The sequence below is a fragment of the Lichenostomus cassidix genome, chromosome 2, assembly GCF_008360975.1.
Source record: "Lichenostomus cassidix isolate B80296 chromosome 2, HeHo_3.0, whole genome shotgun sequence".
Taxonomy (NCBI): domain Eukaryota; kingdom Metazoa; phylum Chordata; class Aves; order Passeriformes; family Meliphagidae; genus Lichenostomus; species Lichenostomus cassidix.
The window spans coordinates 33,483,243-33,509,030 of record NC_139482.1 but is presented as its reverse complement, the minus strand read 5'-3'; the positions used below and the strand labels follow the sequence as shown (position 1 = coordinate 33,509,030).

General features: G+C 48.8%; 2 protein-coding genes across 2 annotated transcripts in view; one reads left to right on the top strand and one right to left on the bottom strand.

Moving 5' to 3' along the window:
* Positions 1 to 25,788, top strand: part of HOXA5 (homeobox A5) — a 315,710-nt gene that overhangs the window by 210,039 nt on the left and 79,883 nt on the right. The gene's annotated exons all lie outside the window — the stretch shown is intronic.
* Positions 5,693 to 9,119, bottom strand: EVX1 (even-skipped homeobox 1). The gene is made up of 3 exons (XM_085053945.1): positions 8,687 to 9,119; positions 6,943 to 7,193; positions 5,693 to 6,223 (listed from the first exon to the last, which is right to left on the bottom strand). The coding sequence occupies exons 1-3, from the start codon at positions 9,117 to 9,119 to the stop codon at positions 5,693 to 5,695; spliced, it is 1,215 nt and encodes a 404-aa protein (XP_084910071.1).

Below are 25,788 nucleotides of genomic sequence, written 5' to 3'. Positions count from 1 at the left end.
TTTTCGAGAAGTGAAACTATTCTCCCCGTTATGAAAGCGGTTTATTTCAACTTTCGTAGAGGTTTCATTAACCCTGACTTATTCGGGACCTCGGGTTTTCACATGGCTCCAAGCCCGAAGGGAGAGCCGGCGTTTCCAGGAGAGGTGCAGTGATGCTCTGCCGGCTTCATCCCCAGCCGGGCGGGCGCCGCGCCAGGGGGAGGCCGGTTGTGTGCAAGGCTGGGCAGGGGGATTAGCAGAGCTAGGCCTAAAACAGGGCTGCTGGCACACATACATTTATGTATCTCGAATAGGAGCCAGTCAGAGGCAGAAAATTACAGTTCTCCCCGGGCTGAGCAGCGGCACTGTTTGCTTATTCTTGCGCGATTAAAAGCTGCTTTTTAACGTGTCTTTTCTGAGGCGGTCGCCCTCAGGAGCAAAGCACGGCCCTTCAGAGACTAGAATGGGTGGCCCACGAAAGAACGCGGGTGGTTGTGCTGAAGAGCATAAGAGCCGATACAGCAGGGATGGAGTTTGGTGATGGTCCCCTTTACCCCCCACCTGCAGCTCCGTTCCTTTCCTCAGGCCGGGGAGGATGGGCCGGGAGAGCGAGGAAGTGTTTGATCATTTAGTGCCCGCGGAGGCATTTGTTTTTCATTTTGCAAACGCTTCTCTTTAAGTAATTGTTCCTGTTAAGAGCGTATACCTTTCACTGGGCTTCGCCGCGCTATAAATAATCTCGATGAAGATGCAAGGATATGACTTTCACAAGATTGGACAATTGATTAAATCTGTGACCTGCAATTGCGAATAATCTTGGAAGGCTATTTAAACAGATGAAGGCCTAAATTGTCTTGCTTGTATCTGAATTAATTTCTCATTCATCATCATTATGGAGTGATTGGTTCTATTCAGGCTTTGCAGCCTGCTGGAACGAAACTGGATTTAAATGAGACTGTAACACAATTTAAATGCTCCCCAGATTTAACGAGGCCAATCGAGCAGCTGCAATAAACACAAATATTTTTCTAAACAGCCTTGTTTTAAATAATTACTTAATACTTTCATGTGATATTCTTAAGTGGCAATTTCTGTCTCTGAAGTCTCAGGCACTTCTTTGCAGAGAGGGCAGCAGGGAAAATCACTTTATGTGTTTGCTTTGCATGTATATGTGCATGCAATACACCGATGGAGATTTTTTAAAATGAGGTTTGTAAATATTAGTGTAAACCTGCACTACATTCTTGGTCGTAGATACACTCAGTTCAACTGATTTTTCTTTTTATTTCTTTTTTTCTTTATTTTTTAAAGGGAGGTGGAGAGAAGGAAACGGTGAATTGGAGGTCAGAGGTTGTGATCTATTTGTTTTCTTGTTATAAGATCCTGAACTAGCTATCTTTTCTTCCTTCTGCTTGGGAGAGAGAGAGAGAAGAAAAACTTTCCAAAACAGGGGCCAGTTCCAGCGGGGATCTACCATACTCTACCGTACGTGCTTCCCTTCCACAGCACCAGCTCTCTAGGGTCAAAATGGGATCCTCCAGCCTCACAAAAAGAGAAGCGAGAAGACCTGAATGCAGCAGACAACATGTAAGGGGCTCCGGGTAGAAGGATGAAGCAAAATGCGCATGGTACTGGTTTCTCTCCCCCTTCACATCCATCCAGGAACCTGATGCGCCTAAATGAAGCCATTTGTGTTAACGAGACTTCAGCTCATCCTGAGGCTGGCTTTACCCCAGGGTGACACTATTGTAAGAGGCAGGACAGCGGGCCTTGGGGTGACATATGGTGGAGGGTGTTTTCAGAGGCTAAACTCAGTAGTAAAATAAAGTAGCCAGGCGAGCAGGAGAATAATAGAAAACAAAAGGATCTTTCAGACAGATAAGCCAAAAAGCTAAAGGAGCCGCATGCTTTTCTGCAGGTGCCGACAAATGACCGAACAACCCAGCAGAAAACGTGAAATATGGAGAGACGATTTGCCAGTGATTTAGGCGCTGAAGTAAAGCATAGTGCTGGGAAAGCACATCCGATCCAGTTTAATCATACAACCTTAATAAAAACATATAGTCTGAGACGGGAAAGTGAGCGTCAGTCTCCTTGCTATTTCACTTAATGGTACAGGAGGTGACAGATAAAACACAACAAAGATGGGCTGAGTGATTCGATAGTAAAGGAGCAATTTAATGCGCGAGTTACAGCGCTGCTCCCCGGGATCGTTTAGGCTTAACCCGTTCTCCAGAGCTCATCTTCTTCCTTTTCTGGTCCTTTTTTTATTAGTAGTATTATTATTCAGTTGTTTAAAATGAGCATTATCCCAAACATATGCAGTGCAATCAGCTCGGTCACACTTACAAGAACACGCTTTAATAAGGCAATCAATCAAACGCTAACAAGGGAGGGGGTGGGAGGGACGGCCTTTAAGAGCTGAATTTGGCTGGCTAGGGAGCGAACCCGATGTAGCACATGGGGTACCCCAAAGACAACTCCGCTCCCGCTAGTGACAAGGGGGCAGGTGCCCACCGCCGGCTCCCCCGGGGCCTCACCCTAACTCCTCGAAGGGTCTCATCCCCGACCAGGGCTAGGCCATGGAAATCTGCCTGCTTGGTGGCAGCGGCTGGGGGGTAAAGGCAGGACCTGCTGGCGGCTGGGTGCCCTGTGTCTGCCCTCAATGCTATCGATGCCCCACGCGTGCCAGGAGCCGAGGCCCCGCGTGGGGCCGCGGACACCGCCACCGGCGGAGAAGGCGTTAACGGCAACGGCCCCACGCACCAAATGGAAAATTTCATTATGAAGTAATGAGTAATTCCTCCCACTGAGATGTATTGTTATATCTTCCACTTCAATTTAGGAGCACAGCGGCTCAATTACCTAGAAAATACAGTCAATTAAAGGCTGCTGATTGGACACGAGGACGGATCATCGATCTTGTACTTTCCAATATCGCTCCAGACACCTCATTTTCCCTCCTCTATTAACTGAAAATACTCTTGGCATTACCGCGACCCGCAGCCTATTTACCTGTCGCAGGCAATCTCTGCCCTGTGACCGAACCGAGGAGAAATTCACAGCCACCTTTTGCCGCACCATCCTCCCAGAGTGGGCGATCGGGAGAGCGGGGACCGGGCGGGCTGCGGGCGCTTCCTGTCGCTACCTCCCCGCTCTCCGCTCGTTAAGGGGGGATGTGCCAGTCACGGGTGGAAGCGGTGATCAGAAGCTTGAATGTTCTTTTTCTCCCACACACATAGATATATAAAATATATGTGTATGAATATATGTGTACATATAGAATATATATATATATATATATGTATTGCCCTGAGCGCCAGCCGATGACATTTTCTGACCTCGTCATTTTGCAAGAGCAAACTGGTTCCTCCATCGCAGCAGAGGCCTCGGCCGGATCCTGGCCTGAGTTCTCGGCCCAGCAGGTGCCTGTGCCTGGCCGAGGAACGAGGGGTCGTGGGCTACCTATGACCCCCCGGGTTTGGTGGGTAGTGCTCATCTGCAGTACTAGCCCTACCCCGACCTCTCCAGCGCTCCCTCCCCCTGGGTCGCTGGGGGGATTGTATCAAGCACTGGTTCCGCAACTCCCGTTTTATCGGACTGGTTCTTCTGTCTGATTAAAGACAAAGTAAAGGAGGGGGAAAATTTGCAGAGCTCGGATGTTGTTCGGCTCTGCCCTTGGACACTGTTTGCAATTGTTATTTCCGGAGGGGTGGGGGAACGGGGAGGGAGAATCTATTTGCGAGTGTCCAAAAAGGGCCATTGCTTTCCATGTCCATGAGGAAATCTCATTTATAAAGGGTGGAACAATCTGCCCTTAATGATTTAAAGACGGGGACTTTGGATCTGGTTTCTAAAAGCTGTAATAAACAATATTTTTAATTGGAAAAAATATGTCCTGGCACGCCCGTGTCTCTTCCCTGCTCTCCATCCGCTATAGGGAAACGCTGCTATTCACTCCCTCTCCTAAGGACAAAAAGTCTCCGGTGTGACAATAAAACAGAGGCTTCTCAGCAATTTAGTACAAAGTAGATAGCAGAGGTGTCAACACGTCTTTGTTCTGTCCAGCATTTATTTTCCTGCTTGTTGACCTGTAACTATTAGAACCTGCACGGTGAAATTCGTCTTAAGCTACACTTTTACCTTTTTTTTTTTAACAAGCACGATTAAAATATGGATGAGAGACTGTTGAAATGTGTCATTATGATCGGTTTTGGCATTGTTATTTTTGTTGCTATTAAGTTTTATTCCGACATGGTAACAAATTATGGCAGAGTGTTCTTTGGGCTATTTTAAAACAGAATAAAATATGTAAATGTGTAAAATACGTCATTTCGGTTTTGGAAGAAACCTCTACCCAGCTCCGTGCCCGTGTTTTTTAAATTTTGGGTTACAGAAATACAAGCAAAAGCAATGTTGCTACCTTCTTCCCAAATACCTTCTGAATAGGAGACGGGTGAGTTAGTTTGCGAAAGAAATACTCCTCAAGAAGGAAGAATGATCACTGTGAAGGACACGCACTAATGTAAAGGTTAAGGATGGAGAAGGAAACACAAACCCCAACACACGAAATTATTAATTAAAAATAAAATAAAATTTAAAAAAAGACTGCAAGGAAAAGGCAATGAGAGAGAGAGAGAACTGAAGGCTGAAGTACAAAGGAAGGGAAATCGCCTTTGCTCCAATTTACAGACTGGTGATTGTCTGAAGGAGTTGTGCTCTCTGTCACCTAATCTCTTCCCTTGGCGGCTTGTTAGCGTTTGGCACGGGATCTTTGCTCACAGAGCATTGTACATTCGATATTCAAAAATCCTCTTTACATATACATCACTTGCTAATTTCGTCAGTGTGTGCACGTTTCAGCGACTGATAATAGGACATTGTTATTTAAAGGACAAATAGCTCTGACCCATAAGAGGAATGAGCTCGTATTTTTTCCCTGCCAATTCCAGTCTGCCCCTTAAAAATAAAAGTTGGAAGGAAAATGGAAATGAAATGCTGGATTTCTGCTCACAACGAAGGACGAGACAAGGGAGGATAAAAAATGCAATTAAACCACGAAACTAATGTACAGAATGACAGGTTTTCTTTATGGTAAAACGTTGTTATTCTCTATAGAGACAACTGGATAATACTGCCGAGTTGCAAACCGGAAACCTTTTGGGGTCTTTTTGCTGTTTCCCTGTTGTTTTTATTTTCTGGACACTGAGAGATTACATCTTTGCTTTCTTCATGCGCACAAGCCATTTCGTTATCAAGACAGTGTTTCTTTCAAGTATTTCAGATTTTCCTTCTGCATCTCGTAGGTTTGTGCATAAGGTTTGTTGTGATCCGCAGAAGCCCCAGCCCTTGGGAAGAAGTCTATCCACGGAAAAGGAAGTCCCAGCACATTTTTTTAGGTGGCTGGAGCGTATTTCATTCGAGTTAATTTTCTTCCTCCTTCGTGCCTAAATTCCTTCTCAGAGATAAATCACTAGTAATTTCTTTCTTTCTTTCTTTCTTTCTTTCTTTTTTCTGTTCCCCCCCCCCCCCTTGGAATGTAAATCCTTTTGACACTGAGCTATTTTTAGTCTTTTTTTCTTTTTTTTTCTCTTAGCTGTGGGTGTCCACGACTGAGGAGAGAACACGATTAAATAATCATGGGCTGTAGGTACATTAACTCGAAGAGAAGTCCGGGAAAGGGACGAGTGTTTAATAACCCTGAGACAAAGGTTTATCTCGTTAAAGGTACTTCTTCTCTCTGGTCCATGGAAACTGGGGTGGCTTTGCTCAGCACAGAGGGCGTGAAAGTGAGGAAGGAGTCAGTCCTGGTTGTGGCCGAACAGGTAAAGTCTGATCCGGAGGGTCTCTGCGCCAGCCCGTTGGACTGGCCGCTATGGCAAGCCAGGCAGGAGCAGGGGTTGCCCCCGGCGCTGCTGAGTCCATGAGTTGGGGCAGGGTAGAGAGAGGGATGTCTGAAGGCGCACAGCAGTTCTGGTCTCGGGTACGGGTGAGAGAGGACCCTGAAGGTGTCCAGAGGCCTCAGAGGGGTACTGAAGGGGGTGGCGGCAGAGGCCGATGTGGCGCCGATGCCCATGTGGGAATAGTAGGGCAGGGGCAGGTGGGACGGGAATGGATACGGTAAGTTCCCGGTGGCTGCCGCGTGGCTCATCATGTACGTGTAAAACGCCGGGTCGGCCGGGTGAGGCCAGGTCATGGCTAGGCGCTGCCGCTTGTCCTTCATCCTGCGGTTCTGGAACCAAACCTGCGGGTAGAAGAGAGGCGAGAGCCGTCACTCGCCGCAGCCCCGCTCCGCCTGGCCTCCGGCCCCGGCCCCAGTCCCAGGGCGGTGCGGCGGACGTGGGTCTGACGGAGAGCGGAGACCGGCGCCAGCTCTCCCCCCCAGAGGGAGTTGTCATCACGTACGGAGGGATCAGTTAAGCCCCTATAAAAATCTACAGGGAGACCCAGAGGAGCAGCCCTTTTAGGGTGCTTGTTTTCCTTTCTGCTTGCTGGGGCTTGTCCTGCTGCCCCCCAGCCCCTGGGACCCGGCCAAGCGGGCGGCTCTGCCTCGTTGCTGCCCTTTCGCATCCACAACTACCTGGGATTGTTGATATCGGGTTTACTTTCATGTGCAAATGTTTTTGAAAAGGCAAAGCAAAGCGAGATGGAAACAAGATCCGCTACTGGCTTCCTCTTCCCTCCCCCAAGAGCTGAGAGAGATTTGGACTGAACCGAAGGAAGGATTAAAAATAATCTGCTAGGGAGAGGTCAGATTAGCGGCGCTGGCCGGGAAGGCTCCGGGAGCCGTGTCCCCTCTCCCGCATTGCTGCAGGGTGCGGGCAGGGCCAGGAAAGGGGCGGGAGGCGGGGGGAGCTGAGAGGGAGGGTTATGTCGGCGAAGTGCTTTCCCGAGTTTTGCAAGGAAGTTTGGCCATATAGATTTATATCGTGCTAATTGGAAACATGTCCGAGCTGCGTGTACCTTGATGGTGGTTTCTGGCAGATTTAGAGCAGCCGCCAGCTCGCATCTCCGGGGCCTGGACACGTAATTCTCCCGGTAAAACTCCTTCTCCAGCCGGGCGATCTGCTCGCGGGTGAAGGCGGTGCGGTACCGGCGCATCTGGTCGCTGGCGCTGCAGGCCAGCGAGCCCTGGGAGCCGCCGCTGCCTCCGCTGCCCTTGGGGTGATCCCCCCCGCCGCTGGGGCTGCCGGCCAACGCCTCGGAGCACGGCCCTGAGTGGGGAGCACGGAACAACGACACACGCTCGGAGGCGAGCGTGCACGGAGGGATGCTCGCCCCCCACCTCCCCAGCCAACACACTTCTGCACCCCATTCCACCCCGTTCGGCGTTTCTGTGCCCGCCCAGGTGTACCGAGAGTACTGGGGTACTGACGTCCAAGAAGGACCGGGGAAGAGGACAGCGAGAAGGGGGATGAAACGCCGGCTAAGGGTTTGACGGGTTCTTATTCACTCTGGCTAGGAGGTTACCTGTCCCTCTCCCCGACGCACACCCCCCCACTCGCAGTGTCTGTTCGCTGAGCCCCACGCTCACTTCCCGCACTGGGAAATCGGAGCACGGCAGCATCCCCCGATCCTGAGCGTCTGGGAAAGGCAGGTGTGCCCGCCGTCCAAGTAGCATGACTCCCCTGTCCCTTCCTCCAGGCCACCAAGGAGCCGGGAGTGCAGCAGCCAGCAGGCAGTGACTGTTCTCTCTGAGGGGAAGGCGAGGCCTTGGGAATCTCCACTCAGTCTCCAAAGCCCAGGATGGGATATTTGTACCGAGCCTCTAAGGGACTAGAGGATAGACAGCGCTCTCTAAGCTTCCCTTTTTCTTGAAGTGATTGAGGAACGGAAAGGGGGGAGAAGTGGGTTGTTGTCAGGGTAGGGGCATCTTTGCCGGGCTGGGAAGGTGGGAATAGGCAGTGGGGGCAGGGGGAAAATGGGCCTGTCCGCTGCATTTGCTTTCAAATGCAATTCTCCCTCATTGTGCCCGAGACCAAAGGCAATTAATTCATTGGGACCATTTCCGAGCTGGCGCCACCGAGACATAGAAGTGACAAGGTAATTTGGATATCTCTCTCTTTTTTTTCCTTTTTTTCTTTTTTCTTTTTTTTTTTTTTTTAACCCAACGTGCAAACAAGGCCCTCGCTACCGCACTTGGGGCTGGCATGAGTCGGCGAGCGATTTTACGGTCTTTATGGGCCCTTCCACACTCGCCCGGGCACATTTCACCCTGCAAAACCACAAACAGCTCTTGGCCAGAAAACTCGTTTGATCTTACCTCCCCACACACACATACAAAAAAACCCGCCGGTGTGGAGGATCGTAAGGGATTTCCTGGAGCATGCACTGTCTAGGCGATGGGGAAGAATAAAAATAAAAATAAAATAGAATAGATTGAAGAGGAGAGCGCGTGGTTGTCTTGGCCAAAAAGATCCTACGGGACACGCTGCAGACCTGACGCATCCACGACGGGACGCCTGGCTCCCCTCCAGGGACTCGAGGGCTGCCCGGTGTCGTGTCCTCTGACTCCCAAACAAGTCTCCCGGTGGCAGGGAGGTGAGGAATCAGTCAGGAAAGAGATCACACACACGCAGACACATACACACACCCGATTTCGTTGCCCCTCGCTCAGCTGGCAAGGGGAAAACCCCCTCCGGCAGCCCCCCCCGCCCCACCAGTGCTGCCAGCTCCCAGGCTGGAGGCATGGGAAGGAGTTGGGTACCTTTGCTGTGCTGGTACTCGGCGCTCCCCGTGGCGCAGTCCGGGGTGCAGCTCACCTCGATTTCCTCATAGAAATCCGACTCGGTGTCCGAGCTGCTCTGCTGCCCTTTGCTGGAGGGGAGCTCCGGGGCGGGGGGCTGCTGTCCGGCCGAAAGCAGTGCTGCCGCCGCCGAGCGGGTCTCCGGCACCGTCCCTGTCCCTGGCAGCACCTCCACCTCCTCTTCGTCTTCTCCTCCGCCACCTCCTCCTCCTCCTCTCTCCCGGGACGACAAGGGGCCAGGTCTGGGGCTGATGCAGTTCCGATGGATCATCTTCTCCTGCGGCTCCGCAGCGGGGCTCCCCACTGCTTCGGACAAATTAGGCACCCTCTTGCCAACTAGCGCGCCAAGAGTAGTCCCCTCCAGAAACATCACCATCTCCTTCCTGGTTTCCATTGTGCTTTGCTTAAGGGAGGGGAGAAAAAAAATCCAGATCTCTTCCCCCCTCCCTCCCGCTCCCGCCCCAGCCTTGTACAAACCAGGCAACCCTCTCCTGCCAATGCAGAGGAGCCAGCGGTGAGATAGGGTGACCTTGTGATGCGAGCGCTACACTGTGTTGTGCTGCTCTGGGAGGGATCACCATTGCCCTCTTCTTTCTAAGCTGTCATCCTCAATGGTGCAGTCGTCATTACAGTACCACCGGTGACGCCACACATTGATTGCCAGTGGATAAATAGAAACGTCTGCCATTGGGAAGATGAAAGGAAGAGCCGGAGCGAATGGGCTAAATGCGTGATGCACCAGGTGTAGGAGCCCGAGATGGAGAGCGAAGTGTGAAAAAGAGATGCATATGGAGCTGAGCTGCAAAGAGGTTGTAACATGCGGAGAGAGTTCCGCAGGGGGAAGCCTCGCCTGACAATTAAACAGCCCTTTGACTGCTTTAAGCCACAACCTTGATGTAGAATTGAGGCGAAGATCCTTTAGCTGCATCCTGGAAGTGAGAAGATACGGACTCAAGCCTCTCCCTTGGATGCATTATTTATTGCTGGCAATCAGCTTCCGCCTAACTGCATATATAAGGCTTCTAAGAATACCTTGCAAACTTGAGGATAAAGAAATGTGCTGCTGACATTTGAATGTAAAAATAGCTTTGATTTCTTGCTCTGGGTCAATATCGGTTGCTATCGGTGTAACTGTCATTGCTCTCTGTTTACTGAGATTAAAATGTTGATTTAAAACTTCGAAATGCGGTTATGTATTTATCGCCTTTTACATACGAAAAGGTACAACTACTTCACTTGTAACTGTAGTTATTCTGGCTATCTGCCGTTTATCGTTTGTTCCTGTTTCTTTCTTTGCCCTTTCCATTTTTCCACAATTCTTGCGCTTTTATGTCTCCTCTCCTTTCTTCTTTTTAACTAATTGTTTTGCACATATTATTATCTGTTTTCGGGGCGGGGAGGAACTACAAGAAGAAGGTCTGCCAAGAATAATTCAGGCTCAGAAAAATGCAAGTTATCAAGGCCAGAGCTTATGCTAGCTAGCAGATGTTGTTAAAACAGACATGACAAGGGCAACCATTTGGACAGCACTTGTCTGAAAATAAGGGACCTTGTACCGTAAATACAGTGGCACATGTAATCTTTTTGGTGTATTATGATATTTCTAATGAATGCAGTAAGGATCTCATCTTTAGTTAATATTGCCTCACACGTGTAGTGTCAAGTCATTTTTCGCCGTCTGTGGTAACTAAGTTGTTCTAAATTTTTTTCTCGGAGTGTTATTGGCTAGTCAGGATACAGAAAACATTCAACCAATTACAATCCCAACCCGGTAAGGAATTTACTGGCATATCTGCGGTGACGTTGCTTTGGTGGGGAACAGGCAGTGCAATAGGAAACATGCTGTGATTTTCCATCTAGCCCTGCGAGCAGGCTCCAGAGAGACACACAAACAAACAAGCAAAAAACATTCCCGATCTGCTGGATGCATGGATTAAGGAGTGTTCCTAGCAATAAGCATTCTGTTTTGAGGGTGATAAACCACGAATTTTTATAGGGGTCTGGCCACCATTCTTCCTTTCTCCCTATATATACACACATGTATTTTTCCATGCAAACGCACATCATGCGGATAACACACTCTGGACTGCGCTGCTTTCCATCACACGTATAAAGCGTGCACTGCTTCAAAGCTTACAAAATTTTTGAAAACTCATTGTTAAATTCCCTTTCCCTTCTCTCTCTTGCCAGCCTCTAGACCGATGTGTGTCCTGTGAGGAACAGTGTACCCATCTCTGCCGCAGCTGGGCTAGGCTCTACTGGCTGTGGAATCGGGGAAGCAGGACCAGGTCCGGGTGGATGGATGGATGGATGGATGGATAGGGCAGTCCGTCTTCGCTGATCACAAGCAGAGCAGAAGGGCAGCGCTGATCCCGCTGTGCGGACGGGAGCTGTGGGGCCGGGCTAGACAAGACGAGGCGGGGGTGCTCGGGCAGCGCTGTCCCCGTGTCGCGCTGGTGCCGCTTCCCACGGCTGGTGGCGGCGTCGTTTTTGCCCATTGTTGGAGCAGGCAGGGGAGCTGTGTTTGTGTTCCTAGCACCTCCGGGGGGTGTGTGAAGGTTCGGCCTCCCCCGGGGCCCACGGTAGCCCCAGCCTCCCGAGGAAGCTCATCTCCAGCCTCCTTCCTAGCTCGGCCAGGCAGCTCTGTGGGAAGAGGCTGGCTGGTATCTGTGGCGGACAGAGAGGATTTCCGCATCACAACGAGTTTGGTGGTAATAAGAGGAGGGATATTCATGTCTGTTTCTAAATAAAACAGTAACCGGGACCGGAATTCTGAGTGTAAGGGAGCGCTCCCGGAGCGGGCGATGGAAACGATTGTGGGGATGTTAATGGGAAATCCTGTCTCTGGCAGACTGGAGCCCTGGGGATGATTTCTGTGGATTATGCTGGCCGATCCCCAGGAATTTTATTATCTTCGTTTACGAGTCACCGCTGCCTCCTTCCTCACCCCATTCTTAATTCGTTTCCATCAAGAAGCCACCCGTCGTGTACCCGGGGTGGGAGGTTTTGTTGAACCCGTGCCGATGGTCATTGCCACGGAAGGTTTGACGCAGCCTGAAGCAGCACGGGCTGCGGTACACTCCCTCACGGACAGACGCCCGGCCCCGCACACATACACACGCTTTAATTTGCCAAGGCTAAACACAGAGAGTTAAAGGCCCGAGTGGAATCTAAGAATGGAGGGGAGGGGGGAAGTACTGGAAGTTTTGGGGTCAATTTGGATTGGATTAGTAAAGGCTTCTTAAAATGAGTCTTTCTCCATCCCCCAGGATGAGTAGCGCCGCAAGAGCCCCTCGCACATCAACGAGTCGGTGACGCGGCGTGGTGCAGCGAAGAGCCCCGTCCCGCTCTCTGCCGCCGCGGAGTTTTGCCTCGCCGGGAATGAGGGGCCAGCGCATTGCCTTCTGTCTAATGTTTCTCTCAGATCTGTCATGCCCGATTTAGAAGGAGACTCCCTCATTTGGGATTAATTTCCAGGCAGATTGGAAAGTGTATCTCCATGGGTTTGGGTGGGGGTTTTCCCCTGCGTATTCCAGACCGAGATTTAAAACTTATTCTCTCTCGTTTACTGGATCACAGCCAGGATGCCGTAACTATGCTCAAAACTTTTCAAACTGATTTATTTCTCTGAGTTTGCAGCTTTCCTCGTTGGTGTATGGCCGAGGAGAGATCAGGACAGCGAATCCCTCCTTAAAGCTGACTGAAAGGTAGCCCCGTAGACGAAAAGCAAACGAAACACACACCCTTCCCAAAACAAGGAAGCGATAGGGGGACATTAAAACATTGCTAGAGTGATATGCTCATAAATCAGGCATTTTCCTTGAAAGTGCTAAGCCTGCAGAAGAAAAGGCACATCACAGGCTCCTTCTCCGAGGGATATTTATTTTTCTTAGCCGGTCAACAGGGTATCAATAACTTTTGACCGATACTGTCCAGTTATGACTGGGAACCCACGATGTGCCTTCAGTTTCTCTAAAAAATCCCTGAAGCCCTGTTGTCTTTAAAGAAAGAAATAAGGTTTTGACATATCGCAGAACGACTTACTGCTGCAAAAACTGATACCTGGTTCCTATGGGTGACCAAACCAGAAAACCTATTTTTAAATTTTTAATGGGTAGTGTTAACAATAATGGCGTAATTATCACTGTTTTATTAAGGCTATTTTTTACGACATGATTGGAGGTGGAAGCTTTGGAGAGAAGAGAATAATAGGCGCATTATTCTGCTGTGTAAAGACAAGCTGGTACAATGACAGCACGTAACACGTAAGTGGAGTTGAGGGGAGAGAGGACAGAGCCGTGAGTGGGATGTGTCTAGGAGAGCATGTAATGGTATTTACAGGATCCGATCCAGGACACATTTCTGCCTCCCTATATCCCTGAATGCCGGATGCCGGCACCTCCGCGGAGGGCATCTGTCTGTTCTGGATTCTTTCGGTTTTGGTTTGGTTTTTTTTTACCTTTTGGCTGCCCGAAGCAACGCTTCATTGTCACCGCATGAGGTTCTGGAGATTTTTACCTTGTTAGACCAAAACCTAGGGGAAGTGGGAGTGGGGCGGGCAGGGTAAGGGCAAGATTCCCTCTCCTAGGGCATTCAGGACAAGTTCGTCCGTGGAAACTAAATCTGCCGCTTTGATATCAGTGAGTAAATCGCGAGGAATTTGGGCTTTCGATTTCAATTTCTATCTCTTCTAGGCTCCTCGAGGGCCGTAAAACTGTGCAACCTCTTAATGTTAGAACGAGCCGTAGAAACACGGTGTGCATGGCAAACTTCCTGATTTGAAAACAAAAAGGTATTTATGGTGTGAATTTAATTCGGAGGAAGGCAATGGTAAATGAAAATCGACAGTATTTCAGTGGCTTCCTCTACTAGACATTTCTTTCTTAAAGATTTGATCTAACGAGAACTGAGTTATCAGCCTTTCGTGCTGTGCATTTTCGCGATTTCCCCCCGCGGGTAAGGCGTAGCCTGAGACCTGGTGCACGGAAGCATCCCCTACAGAAACACTGAGGAGTTTCAGGGGAGTGCCCAGAGGAAGAGGCATCCTCCCCATAAGGGAGGATGTGGCATTACCAGGGGAAAACCGCAGGAATGCCAGCGCCGAACACACATTCTTTCACCCCATTTAGTATTTTGGTGTCCTGCTTTATTAAAACAAACTGGAGGCCCGGAAGGAGCCGAGAGGAGCGGCGCTGCAGCCCCGGAGGCTGCCCGCCCCTCCCATCGGGGCGCCGGTACCCACCCCGGCCCCACCGCCGCCCACACGCCGGGACACCCGGCCATTTCCCCCACTGTCGCCCCCAGGTAGGCGGCAATGTCCCGGAGAGAAGGTTTCCCGGCCCTTCCCTGAAGGAAATGGTTGAAACGAGGGGCGTTTGCAGTGCACTGTGCCTGCTGTAAGCAAGCCGCGCACTGCCAGAGCCAGTGGCTCTCTGCGCCCTCTTGCAGCGCCGTCGCTTTCCAGGGCTAGGCCTGGTTCTGCTCCAGATAGGCCAAACTCTGGTATTTTCACCAGGATGAAGACATTTTTACATGGAGCCTCATGAACAAGTGTGGAGAGGGGCACAGATGTTCAGGGCATTGGAGACTGACGCTAAGAGCTGGAAATTCTGCCTAGAGGAAGTGGTTGGAAAAGTCCCAGCTCATATTCTGGATCCTGGAGACCCTTTTCATCCCTGGGGAGGGTGAGAGAAATCCCTAAGGAAAGTTCCTTTGGAGATATGGGTGTTCAAGGGGTACAGGATCCTCTGGGACCTCTCGCCATTAGGGAAATGCTAGAAGTGGGTATCTTACTCCAGAGACCCAAGTGTGTGTCTCTTGTAATGAAAGGGTGATTTCCTCTTAGATTTGAAAAGGAGCAGATTTGACCCCATGGGAACAGGCATGTTGCCTCTTGTTTTCTCTTTACACAAGTCATGAGATTCTGTTTAGAATGACAAGGAACAGAAAGCTGTATATGAAACAGACAAATGAAAAGGAGGAAAAGAAAAACAAAAAAGAAATTGAAGGAATGGGAAGCAAACACAAAGGGAAGGGGAAGAGAAAGGGGAAATGGAAGGAAAGGGAAAAGAGGTAGGGGAAGGGGAAGGGGGGAAGGAAGAAAAAGGAAACCCCAGCCACCTAGAACAGGTATCTCAATGGAAATTCCCCCACTCCTCACTGAATCTGAGTGTCCTTAAAAATAGCAGTTGCACTGATGCAAAATGCTGGTTCCATTACTGTACATCACTGTCTCGTTCAAACTCTCCCCAAAACAACCACACATAAAACCTGAAACAGGGGCATGGAAGGCATGTTGAATGAAACTTTTACATAGTTTTAGCAATGAAGAGTGGAATGTTAACCCCTTAACTTCCAGTCCCGCTTTCAAAAATCTTCGTCTACAGCTAGCCAAGCTGAGATGGAATCATCTGTTCTCACAGTGCATTTTAACAGCAGGTTTGGCTGCCAAGTTTATTTCTGGCTTGTACCTCCATGCATGGCCCGCAGGGATGAGAACGTGAATCCACAGGCTGTCCCGCAAAAACAAAATCTCCACCCTGACTCCCTGAGCAGTGGCCAAGTGCTTCAGCACCACTGCCGGACAGAAATGCCCAGGTTTGTGCTCTGGGTACTGGATCCCCAGTACCTGCTCACTGTCTGTCCATCCCCCGCCTATGAAATCCGTGGTCCCCTGGACTAGGACAGAGCCAAGGTGAGCACCGAGCAGCAGGCAATGTGCACTGAGCAAAGCCAGTGACGTAATGAACTGTGCTCATGGGGATCCTTCTTTGGCCCGGTATTCCCCTCTGTGCTCTCAGAGCACAGCTCTGGGCACCGCATGCATGTCATGTCTCAGATGGCTGTGAGACAGTAATCAGGACAAAAGCAGAGATGTAGAAAACTTTCACAGCAAGTCATGGGCTTCTGCCGGAGAGTTCAGCACAGGAACATGTAGGAAATTCTGAATTTGTCTGAGAATTTATTTTCAGTTTGTCTCAGATTAATTTATGGTCCTTTTCTCCCACCTTCCACCCCAAATCCCCCCTCTTAGTTGATGCATATTTAAGAAGAACTCAGAAATTTTGCTGGAACTACTGAACAACTTCTGATTCCGTCTATTACTATCAATAGTTTCCAATAAACACTTCAGCTGAGTTTTTCAGTGACTGAGGACGAGAAACAGTGAAAGGATGAAGCGGGCAGCGAGGCAACCTGAGTTACCCACCTCTGTAACAGAACTGCATCAACCCCTTGATACACATATATCAGCAACGTCGAATGTCACCTCGCCTGTCCCCTCTACGCCTGGGCAGCGCCAAGGGGTGTTTGTGCTCTTTGTCTTGGAGGGCTTGTCTTTCAGGCTTCCTGCTTGCAAGGCTAAGCTCAAAGAGGAAAAGTCTTGCCGTCACTAGGATCCCGAGGCGGGCCCGACCTTGACCATGTTGCTCCCAAAATACTACAGAAAATTACGGCCCGCATGGGCTCCCAGGAAGATGGATTTCTCCCCAGGTGGTGGCCCGGGATGCCCGGCAAGCAGGGTGGGTGTGCTGGTCAGCGGGAAAAGGCACTGCAGCTGCAGGGAGGCTGAGAGATCACAATGCTTCTGCTGGGAATAGGGGGCGTATCGATATTGCCTGGAGAGAAAAATCTGGACATGTTCGTGTGATTGCCTGTTGTGTTGCCTGAGAACTGGCGTGAGAAAAAATAATGTTAGAAGCGAAGCCCAAGTGTCCGGGCTTAGCTGTTTCTAAAAGAGGAAACGAGCACGTACTGGGAAGCCCCGGCAGAGAAAGGCAGGCGCTTGTTTCTCATGCAGGGCAGCAGAGCACAGGGCAGGGCGTAAGTAACGTGAAGGCTGCAGCAGGTAGCCATGGCACACAGACGGGGACACTGCACAGCCCAGGGCTTTTCTGCGCTGCCTGTCCCGCGCTCTATGGCTCTATTTCTCTGCCGGTTTAATGCATGCTCCTTTAGGAGCTCATCCCGAAGTCCCAGGCAAGTCTCATCGACAAAGAAGACTAGAAGGGAACGCGACACAGCCCTGAGGGAGTGGGCTCGGGGGAGAATGGTGTCCCTGCCTTTCCCGGTCAGCTCAGTCCTGAGCACGACCTTCCGCTCCCGCCCGCTCCGCCGGCCACATCCATCCTCCCCGCAACGCCAGCCGCGGCATCTCCCCTCCCTCCCACCTTCCCAGACGGCGGTCCCTGGCTGTGATCACCGCGGCCCTACACTAACTGCTGTCTTCTTGCGCCCCCCACTGCTGATGGGCCGCAGAGATGAAAGGAGACAAGCCAGACCGCTCGCCCTCTCGCCTCCGGTTCTTTTTTCTTCCTTTTTTTTCCCCCTTGTGCCAGGAAGGAGTATATGAAAAGGAGAAAGAAGAGCAGGCATCTCCTCCGACGGCTACGGCCCGGGATGCTGAGCCACGGGAGGTTACCCCAGCCTTCCTCCCGCGGGCAGGGAGGAACCCACCGGAGCAGCGGCCTCGCTGGCGGCCGGGGGGCACCAGCATCGCCCCGCTCCTACCCTGCCGGGGCGCAGCTCCGCAGCCCGCGACTAACTCGCTGGTTCTTTCAGAAATTACGTCATCCTCACCATCAGCCTCCCTCGAGGTCAAGAACATTTTGCCCAGACTAACTTAAAACTCCCGGAAAACACGCCCAGGGAGAGAAACAGCTGTTGCAGGTATAACAGGCGAGGAACTCAAACAGGTCCTTGTAGGGAGGCGCCCGGGAGAGTCGCGGCACAAGGCAGCAGCTCGGCAGGAGCAGCTTGGTACTCTGCTGCTCTCGGAGGGTCTCCAAAAAACCAGCGTTTGTCACAGGCAGTCAAGGGTTTAGACGTGTGGAGCCAGAATACAACGAATAAAATATGCCTCTTTGCTTTAATCGCGTTCATTGACTTCTTCTAGGACATTATATGCTCTCCTCGTTTAGATCCATGGTGCGTGTTGTATGGCACATCTTATCCCGTATGTACATATGTACACATACATGAACACATATTTATGGCATGTCTGCATGTGTTCTTCCCGCTCTCGTTCTTCCATTAAAATCCAGTTTCGAAAAAACTGCTCAGATCCAGAAAGACTACATCTATGTGCCAGTGAATACATGCCTTTTACTATGGATATACGGTAACCTGTAGGGGTTTGTCTTTTCCAGTCCACAAAACTCGTTTTGAATGCTTTTGGTCTTGCTGCCAATCAGCAGTCATAAAAAAAAAAAAAATAAAGAAAAAAGAAAAGAAAAAAGTATAATTAATAATCAAAGTATGTGGAAGAAATCCCACGGGCTGCTCCTTTCTCATTTAGCAGCTTTCTTACAATATTTCTAGCCCCGTAGGAAACACTAATGACTTTACTGGATTAACATCCTTCCCTGGGCAGCACTGTGACAAGATGGTTCCATAGGGAAAACTTGGAAGCACCTTTATATATGAGGGTTATTCTCAAATATAAAGGGAGTTATTCTCCCCCGGTAGCTCTTCCCTCTAGAAGCGGAGCACGGGATTCAGCCCTCATCCATGTTTTGGGAGAACGAACAGCAAACCCGGAGCCCTCAGGAAGCGGGGCGCTTCCCCTAGGGCTGGGGGCGATCCGACGGCAGAAGGGCGATGGGACCCGCCGTTTCCAAAGCCCATCCTCAAGGGTGGGGGTAGCATTTCAGGCACGGCAGTTCTCCAGCAAAAGCCCAGCCTATCTGACGGAATCGGTGTTTTTCTCGAGAGAAAGAGAGGAGAGAGGAGAGAGGAGAGAGGAGAGAGGAGAGAGGAGAGAGGAGAGAGGAGAGAGGAGAGAGGAGAGAGGAGAAAGGAGAAAGGAGAAAGGGAAGGGGAAGGGGAAGGGGAAGGGGAAGGGGAAGGGGAAGGGGAAAGGGAAAGCAAGGCAAGGCAAGGCAAGGGAAGGCAAGGCAAGGCAAGAGAAAAGAAAAGAAAAGAAAAAAGAAAAGAAAAGAAAGAAAGAAAGAAAGAAAAGAAAGAAAAGAAAGAAAGAAAGAAAGAAAGAAAAAGAAAAGAAAGAAAGAAAAGAAAGAAAGAAAGAAAGAAAAGAAAAGAGAAAAGAAAAGAAAAGAAAAGAAAAGAAAAGAGAAAAGAAAAGAAAAGAAAAGAGAAAAGAGAAGAGAAGAGAAGAGAAGAGAAGAGAAGAGAAGAGAAGAAAAGAAAAGAAAAAAGAAAAAAAAGAAGAAACAAGAAAAGAGCCCTCACAACTCAGAGAGAAGAATCAGAACAGAAAGTTGCTTCTTCAAAACCTTTCCTGGCATCCAGGCTGGGTGCAGAAAAGTCAGTGGAAATTGTTTTAAAACTAAGAGCGTGTGCTCCAAATCACCCGCCGGGGGGGGGGGGGGGAAGGAACATGCCTGGGGGCTACAGAGCGGAGAATCGAGAGGTGGGAGCTCGCAGGTTGCCCCTTCACGGGCGGTCTCACCATCCATGGATTTTGGATAATTTAAGAGATTAAACCGCAAATCCACTGTGACCGAGCAGCAGCGGGCACCAGGCAGAGCGGGTTGAGCTTGCTGCTCGCTGTGCTCCGCAGGACAGCCTCTCCCGTGGCAGCGGGAAGGCGCCGCCCCGTTTTGGGGGAGACGGGGTTCTCCCGCAAATAATGTTAATTGCGTGGAGGTTATTATCTCACACGTTCCACCAGCAGAGACAACAAGATCGTTGGGATCCTGCCCCCGGCCTCGAAACTGGCGGGGTGTAGGCAGGAGGGTGCAATTAAGCCCCTGCCGTGTTTTTTTTCCCCTGGGCTCCTCACGAAGAGCTGTAGCGGGCGAGGCGGGCTGAAGGCAGCGCTGCTGCCCAGAGCCCACAACATCTCCTGGCCCTTTCCTCCCCAGCCCCGGGCACAGCGCTATGGGGTGAGCCATCCCCTTTGAACCCCGGGCCTCATACTCTATAACGGGTCATCTTGCAAGGAAGGAAGCAAACGAACTTCTCAGTGGCCTTTGGGCGCAGAATGTTAGGGAGAAATATCTCTCCTCAATCCCTGTGCTTCTCTCTCCCAGATGTTTCTGGAGCTATTTCCCACACCAGTCCCCCATCCTGGCATCCAGGGGAGGGTGTTCCTGACTGCCCAGGGCCATATCTGTCCAGATACCTAGTACTCTCAGTGTAGAAAAGACAACCACTGGTGCTGTAAATATACAGAAACTTATGAAGGTCCCATTCCCCCGAAGCTACGGGAGGAGCCCTGGGTAGACAAGGTTCAAAATCTTCCATCTCCCTTCAGTAAGATGCATGCCTGCTTGGCTGGTCGGCAGCATCCTCTTGGCCCAGGAGCACCAAGGAAAATAGTCAAAGGTCCAGGCTGTGCAGCTGGTCCCAGTACCCATTTGCCCAGAGTCTGGCCTCCATGGTCTCCATGAGATTTGGGTGTAGCAGGAGAAATTACTTCTCTCTCCCATAAATCTTTCCCCAAATGACAAAGACATTAAGCCAGAAATGTTTTGCTTTACACTGCCTGAGCAAAAGTTGATTTCCAGAACACTGGTGGGGCTGGAAAAATTTCTGCCCTGGAGTTGGCGTTCCCGGGCAGAACACAGAGGGGAGGCACCAAACCATGTGTCCGAGGTGGCTGCCACACGCAGCACAGACCAGAACAGCCATCCTCCCATTTGATTTTTTTTTTTTTTAATGACAACATCACCGTGTGTGCTTGTATAAATCCTCAGTGATTTCACAGCTCCCCGTGGTAATACCACCAGGCTGACTCTTATGATTTCCTCCACGCCTGCACAGTTTTAGATTTATTGGTCTCTTACATACGCATTCACAGAAATAAAAAAGGTGGGAGTGGAGAGGACTTCATTTCTGGCTACTCTCTGAGGTTTTCATGCCAGATGAGTGCAAGATCGAGGGCTTTGGAAATGTGGGTTTGTAAACCAACCCCTTAAATTATTGTACCCAGGTTAGGGGGTTAAGCACACACTCACACGCACACATGCACATACAAAGTCACATCTTATGAAGGGTTAAAATCTATTAAATTGCATGCTGGAAAAAGAAAAAAAAAAGACCCAAAGACCTTCAAACACCAAAAAACCTGAACTCTCTTGAAAGAATCTTTGCATGGCAGATGCATTAATCCTATCTAATAATCACTCCAGTGCCTCATAGGTCAAAAATCTTCCAGCTCTAAGAAACTCTAACTTTAGTGGATTAGGATGAAATCAAATGGGTATATCAGCATAAAAATTGGACAGTGGAAGAACAGCTGCTGAGAGGACAAAAGAGCCTGATTTTCCAAAGGTTAGGTCCCAATACAGCAATCAGAGGCTGAAGGGAAACCAGTGCATATCATGATGAACAAGGAATCAGGAAAAAATTTCCTAAACTCGATGGTTTTGGAGTAGGGGAGAATCCTCAGCTCATCTCTCTCTACAGGAAGGTTACTCACTCTCTTTACTCCTTAGCTGTGTGTATGTCAAGTATTGTCCTGCTAATAGTACAACATTTAAAGAGAGCTTGTCTCTACCTCTTCCACAAGAAATGTCTCTGCAACAAATCTCCATGGGGTAAAAGCCCCCAAAAATATCAAGTGGGTCTTCTTCAGATCTCTGGAAGACAAAGGGAGGTCTGCATGTGTCCCAGTGAAAGCAATTGGAAACACAAGCCAGTTCCTCATTTCTGAGACAGGAGCATATGTATGAGTTAAGGATGTCCCAAATGAAAATGTGGTGTCTTCCAAGCCCTGCAGGGAGATGAGAGGCACTCGTGTTGCATGAATAGCAGATATACTGTCTACAAGCTGTGTTTTCCATGGCATCAAGCCTTCACACTAGTAAGAGATTGTTCCTAAATCCAGTAATCTCTAATAAACACTGCAGAACTGGAGTTTCCAATGTGTAAGTACCTGCCCTTAGAGGCACTTTGGGTGCACTAATTAAAGGATTAAGCCTTTCTTCTCTCTCTGCCATCCTGTCTGGAAGTCTTTGCATACCCTTAGTAGAGTAGAAGTTAATCAAAGTAATTATCATGATTTGTACACCTCACAGTCAATGTGGTGGGCATTTGTATTGGGCTAACCAACACCTTTCAGGGAGTTGCATATATAATGACACCAGAGCACTGGTTCTCAGATGTTTACCCATGACAAAACAGAGAAGGTAGGTCTGACCTATGAACCAGGGAAGTTCACAGAGTAATTTGTACTTCGAAATATGTGGAACTTGGGTGACAGAGCTCAACATACTGATTGTTCTGGATGACTGGAGGCTAAAGACTTGTTCACACATGGAAATGCTTGAGAACGTCCACACAGGACTCGTTGTTTCACCTCAGATCCACACCCTACCTCAGCCCAAGGTGAATTTCCTGGTTAGACAAACCTGAGCTGCCAATGGAGATAAGGAAGAACACAGGAACTTGCTCAGAACAAGAATGTTCACATTTGGAGGTGCTCTGGGAGGGCCATTGTATTTTAAACTCAGATCCTATCTTAATTTGCATGAGCTTTCAGCATGAGCTTTCAAGACGCAGTGTGATTCTTTCAATAACTCCCTTGTTCAGTAAGTGTCTTCTGTTGATTTGCACTAAGTTCATCTAATCTAAATCTAAATGTAATTAAATGAAACTAAGCTGAGCTAAAGGGCTACCATAAGTCTACATGTACATCTACATGTACATAAGTGTACATGTACATTCTCATCTCGAACCTCAACCCAGGCCACTTCTGCACAGAGGCTGGATATACAGAGTTGAAACTAATCTCTTTTGCAGTCAAGGAAGCTTCACCTGAGCAAGAAAGAGCAGGTCACTCCCAGTGTTCCTGACAAGAAGTTTCAGCAATGATGATGTGCTCAGCTGTAAGCTACCATCTCTCAGCTGTGACAGCACAACTGATGGACACAGCACCTCTTAGTCCATTGCAATGAATTGGAAAACAGGATTATAGAAACTACTGTTGGAACACACTAATTAGTCTCTCTAATTCCTGAGCTCTGACAGCTTTGCTGACAAGGTGGAAGAGCTAGCTACCTTCAGCTGCCTCACTCACAGCTACTGTTATTAATTAACCTAACATGATTTCAGTTTAAATTAACACACCTGGCTGAGGAATGGGCGTCCCCTTTTTTTACAACTGGAGTGAAAACAGCGATAAACTACTACAACATCTGCATCAGCTGAATCCAAGACAAATTATCAATCACATCCCTCAGTGAAATACTGCATTTTGTGGGTTCTCCTGCTTATGTACTCATGCCCACTCATGTATTTCATTTCTGTATAAACAGGCTTTTACTCATCTAGAGGACAATAAATATACTGGGTTTACAATGGCCCAGGAATGGCCATGTCCAGTACTGAATGGTTTAACCAACCACTGTTTGTCACTTTGCTTATGAATTTGGATGGGCAAAACCTTAGTTGAAGTGACAGGGGGTTTTGCTTTAATCAAGGCAGGGATCTCCCACAGCAAATCTGCTTCAGTGTTGTGCATGCTCTGGCAGCCCTTGTTCTCCCACCATTTCTGACTTGCATAATCTCACAGTGCAGCTCTTCCATGTAGACCATTTTGGTTTGTTCTGAGAGCAGAGGCTGTGGCCGTGGCCACTCACACGTTGTATCCTGTTGTGCAGGGTATTGCAAATCTGCTCTGAAACATGCTAAATTACATTCCAGCAGTGCCCAATTCTGCGATGCAGATTTTGGGTGGAACTTCGTGACATATTTTAGCCATTTGAAAAGTGGATGTTTTTTATCTCAGTGAAAAAAAGACCACTGTTTTGACATCACTGGAGTGTGGATGATAAATTTAGGAGGAGAGTGGGAGCCAGGAAATCTGGAGTTTTCTTCCGGCCTGGCTGCTAGCTCTGTGGCCTTGGGCAAGTCCTAATCTTTCTGACTCCACTTCCTAGCCTGTAAAATTGGGCTAATATTAGTTACTTCATGGAGATGACTGCAGTAGTGATCAGTTATCTGGTTTTTTTAATGGGAAAAAACCTCAACTCTGAATATTGTTGCCTGTAGTATTTTAAAGAAGAACAATATTTGTCACTCATATTGATATTTAAGCATTATAAGAACAACCTACCCTTTATCCTGTTCATCAGGATCACTTTACAGTACTCATCCAAGAATCTCCCCCTGGAAAAGGGACAAATCCAGTTTGTAATCCAATTCATCTGCTTAGGGGCATCCCAGGCATTATACAGCCGCTGTACAAAATCTGAAGTGAAAACAACCCAGTTTTCATTTCAGCAGATTTTAACTGGAAGAACAAATAATTTTTTTAGTGGCAAGCCTCCTGTTTTTCTCTGGTACTTCTATCTTGTAACAATTTCTTTTTCTCCCTGTTTTGATCTTGTTAAAATTTCTTCTCTCTCCCTCTCAGGAAATCAAAATGAAAATCCCAAAACACTGCAGCTTAACCATCTATTTAAGACTTTCTCATGAAAAAGTCTTGCTGTTAGCTCTCTTCCAAGCCACCCGTGCCCTCAGGCAGATACTATTCATGTAAGCTACTGTCTTGTGTTTCCAAGTCTTTCAGTGCTCACCTAGCTCTTCTTTTCCTACATGTAGATGGAGAACTCCCCAGAGCACAGAGCATTTTGGTGTTGTCTGCTTTATCTACACTACACAGAGTCCCGTTTACAGTGCTAAGGAGCAACAGTAATAATAAGTATGAAAAGATACAATTAAGTGATCATTAGTCCTAATAATCCTCAACATTGGAGGAGTGACTGGAGGACTCCTATTATCAGTCTGCAAAAAGCCATTCTGGATTTTCCTGATCCATATGGAGGATCAGGCCCATTCTGGAGCAGGGTCAGTGCAGGCATTCCTGGCCACCCTACTTCTGGTATTTTCTACAGTTGGGTGGTAATCTGAATCAAAGGGCTCAGCCATAGTTCTGGTTCTTTAGAGGCAGTGAATATTTTCTGTCTGCAACACCACTGCTTGGCTCTGTAACACTAAGTAAATCTAAAATATAACCCCAACTCTCTATAAAAGTAATGTAAACCTCCAAGGTCTATAACCGATGCCTTGCACTCTCTAATGTTCTGTGGTAGATTTTATTGCAAGGCTTCACAGAGAGCCGTTTACCTACACCCACATCCTGGGTAGGACAGTGTTATCTGACAAGTGTCTGTCTGGAGGAAGCCACAGCAAAGCCATCGTAACCAACATTTTGTGGAAAACAGTCTTTCTTAATAATTCTGTAGTCTCTGGTTACTCCCATTCCATTTTCCTGATTCCAGGCCTTCCCTGACACTGCTACCATGGTGCCCCTCTGCACTAGCCAGGAGGCTGTAACAGAGCTTGCATATTTCATGTAGCAAGGAACTTCATGACAAGGAATGATACCGCCCAAGTCTTTGTATAGCTTCCTCACAGAGCTCCTGACACTGGTTTCACAGCATCACACGCATGGAAGGTCTGACCCTGCAACACCCAGCCAAAACACATTCCATTTCACACAAATGCAAGCTGATCAGTGCAGAGGGACTGGCTTGGAAGGCAACAAGTAACTTGTTTGGAAACAGCATTGCAGTGCTGGGATGTGACCCACTGATATGTCTCTACCAACTGGGGAAAGGAACCCTTCCAGGGATATCAGGTGCATGCAGAAAGGTGCTCAAGCCTTCAGCCATGACCCGGCTGGTGTTACAGGCTGTGGGCAAACATGCAATTCATCCATCATCTCCATGGCTGTAGCTGATCAAGGTTGCCGGGTTTGCATTTTTAACAAGGCACATGCATGAGCTGAATATAAAATTGAGACAGGAGAAGAGAGAAGCAGCTGCAGGGGCTGATGACCACTGATCCTTTCCATGTGAGGGGGTAACCTTTGGTAACCCTGGCCCCATGTCATGTGACAGGGCCAGGAAATAAAGCCCTGGCTCTTACCAGCACTCCTGTGCATTACACCTTTATTGCAGTGATGACAGGTTGATGGCTACACTGAAAGGTTCTTTTCCTTTGGGGAGTCCTGTCCAATGTTCAGCTTTATCCGTCCATAAATGCTAAGTAGTGTAGGGTCTCTGGGAAAGGTTTCTGCTCCCCCTTCAACCCCCGCATCTGAAGACTGTGACTGGGAAAGGGCCCCTCACCTGCCTGTCAAAAGCCACTAATTC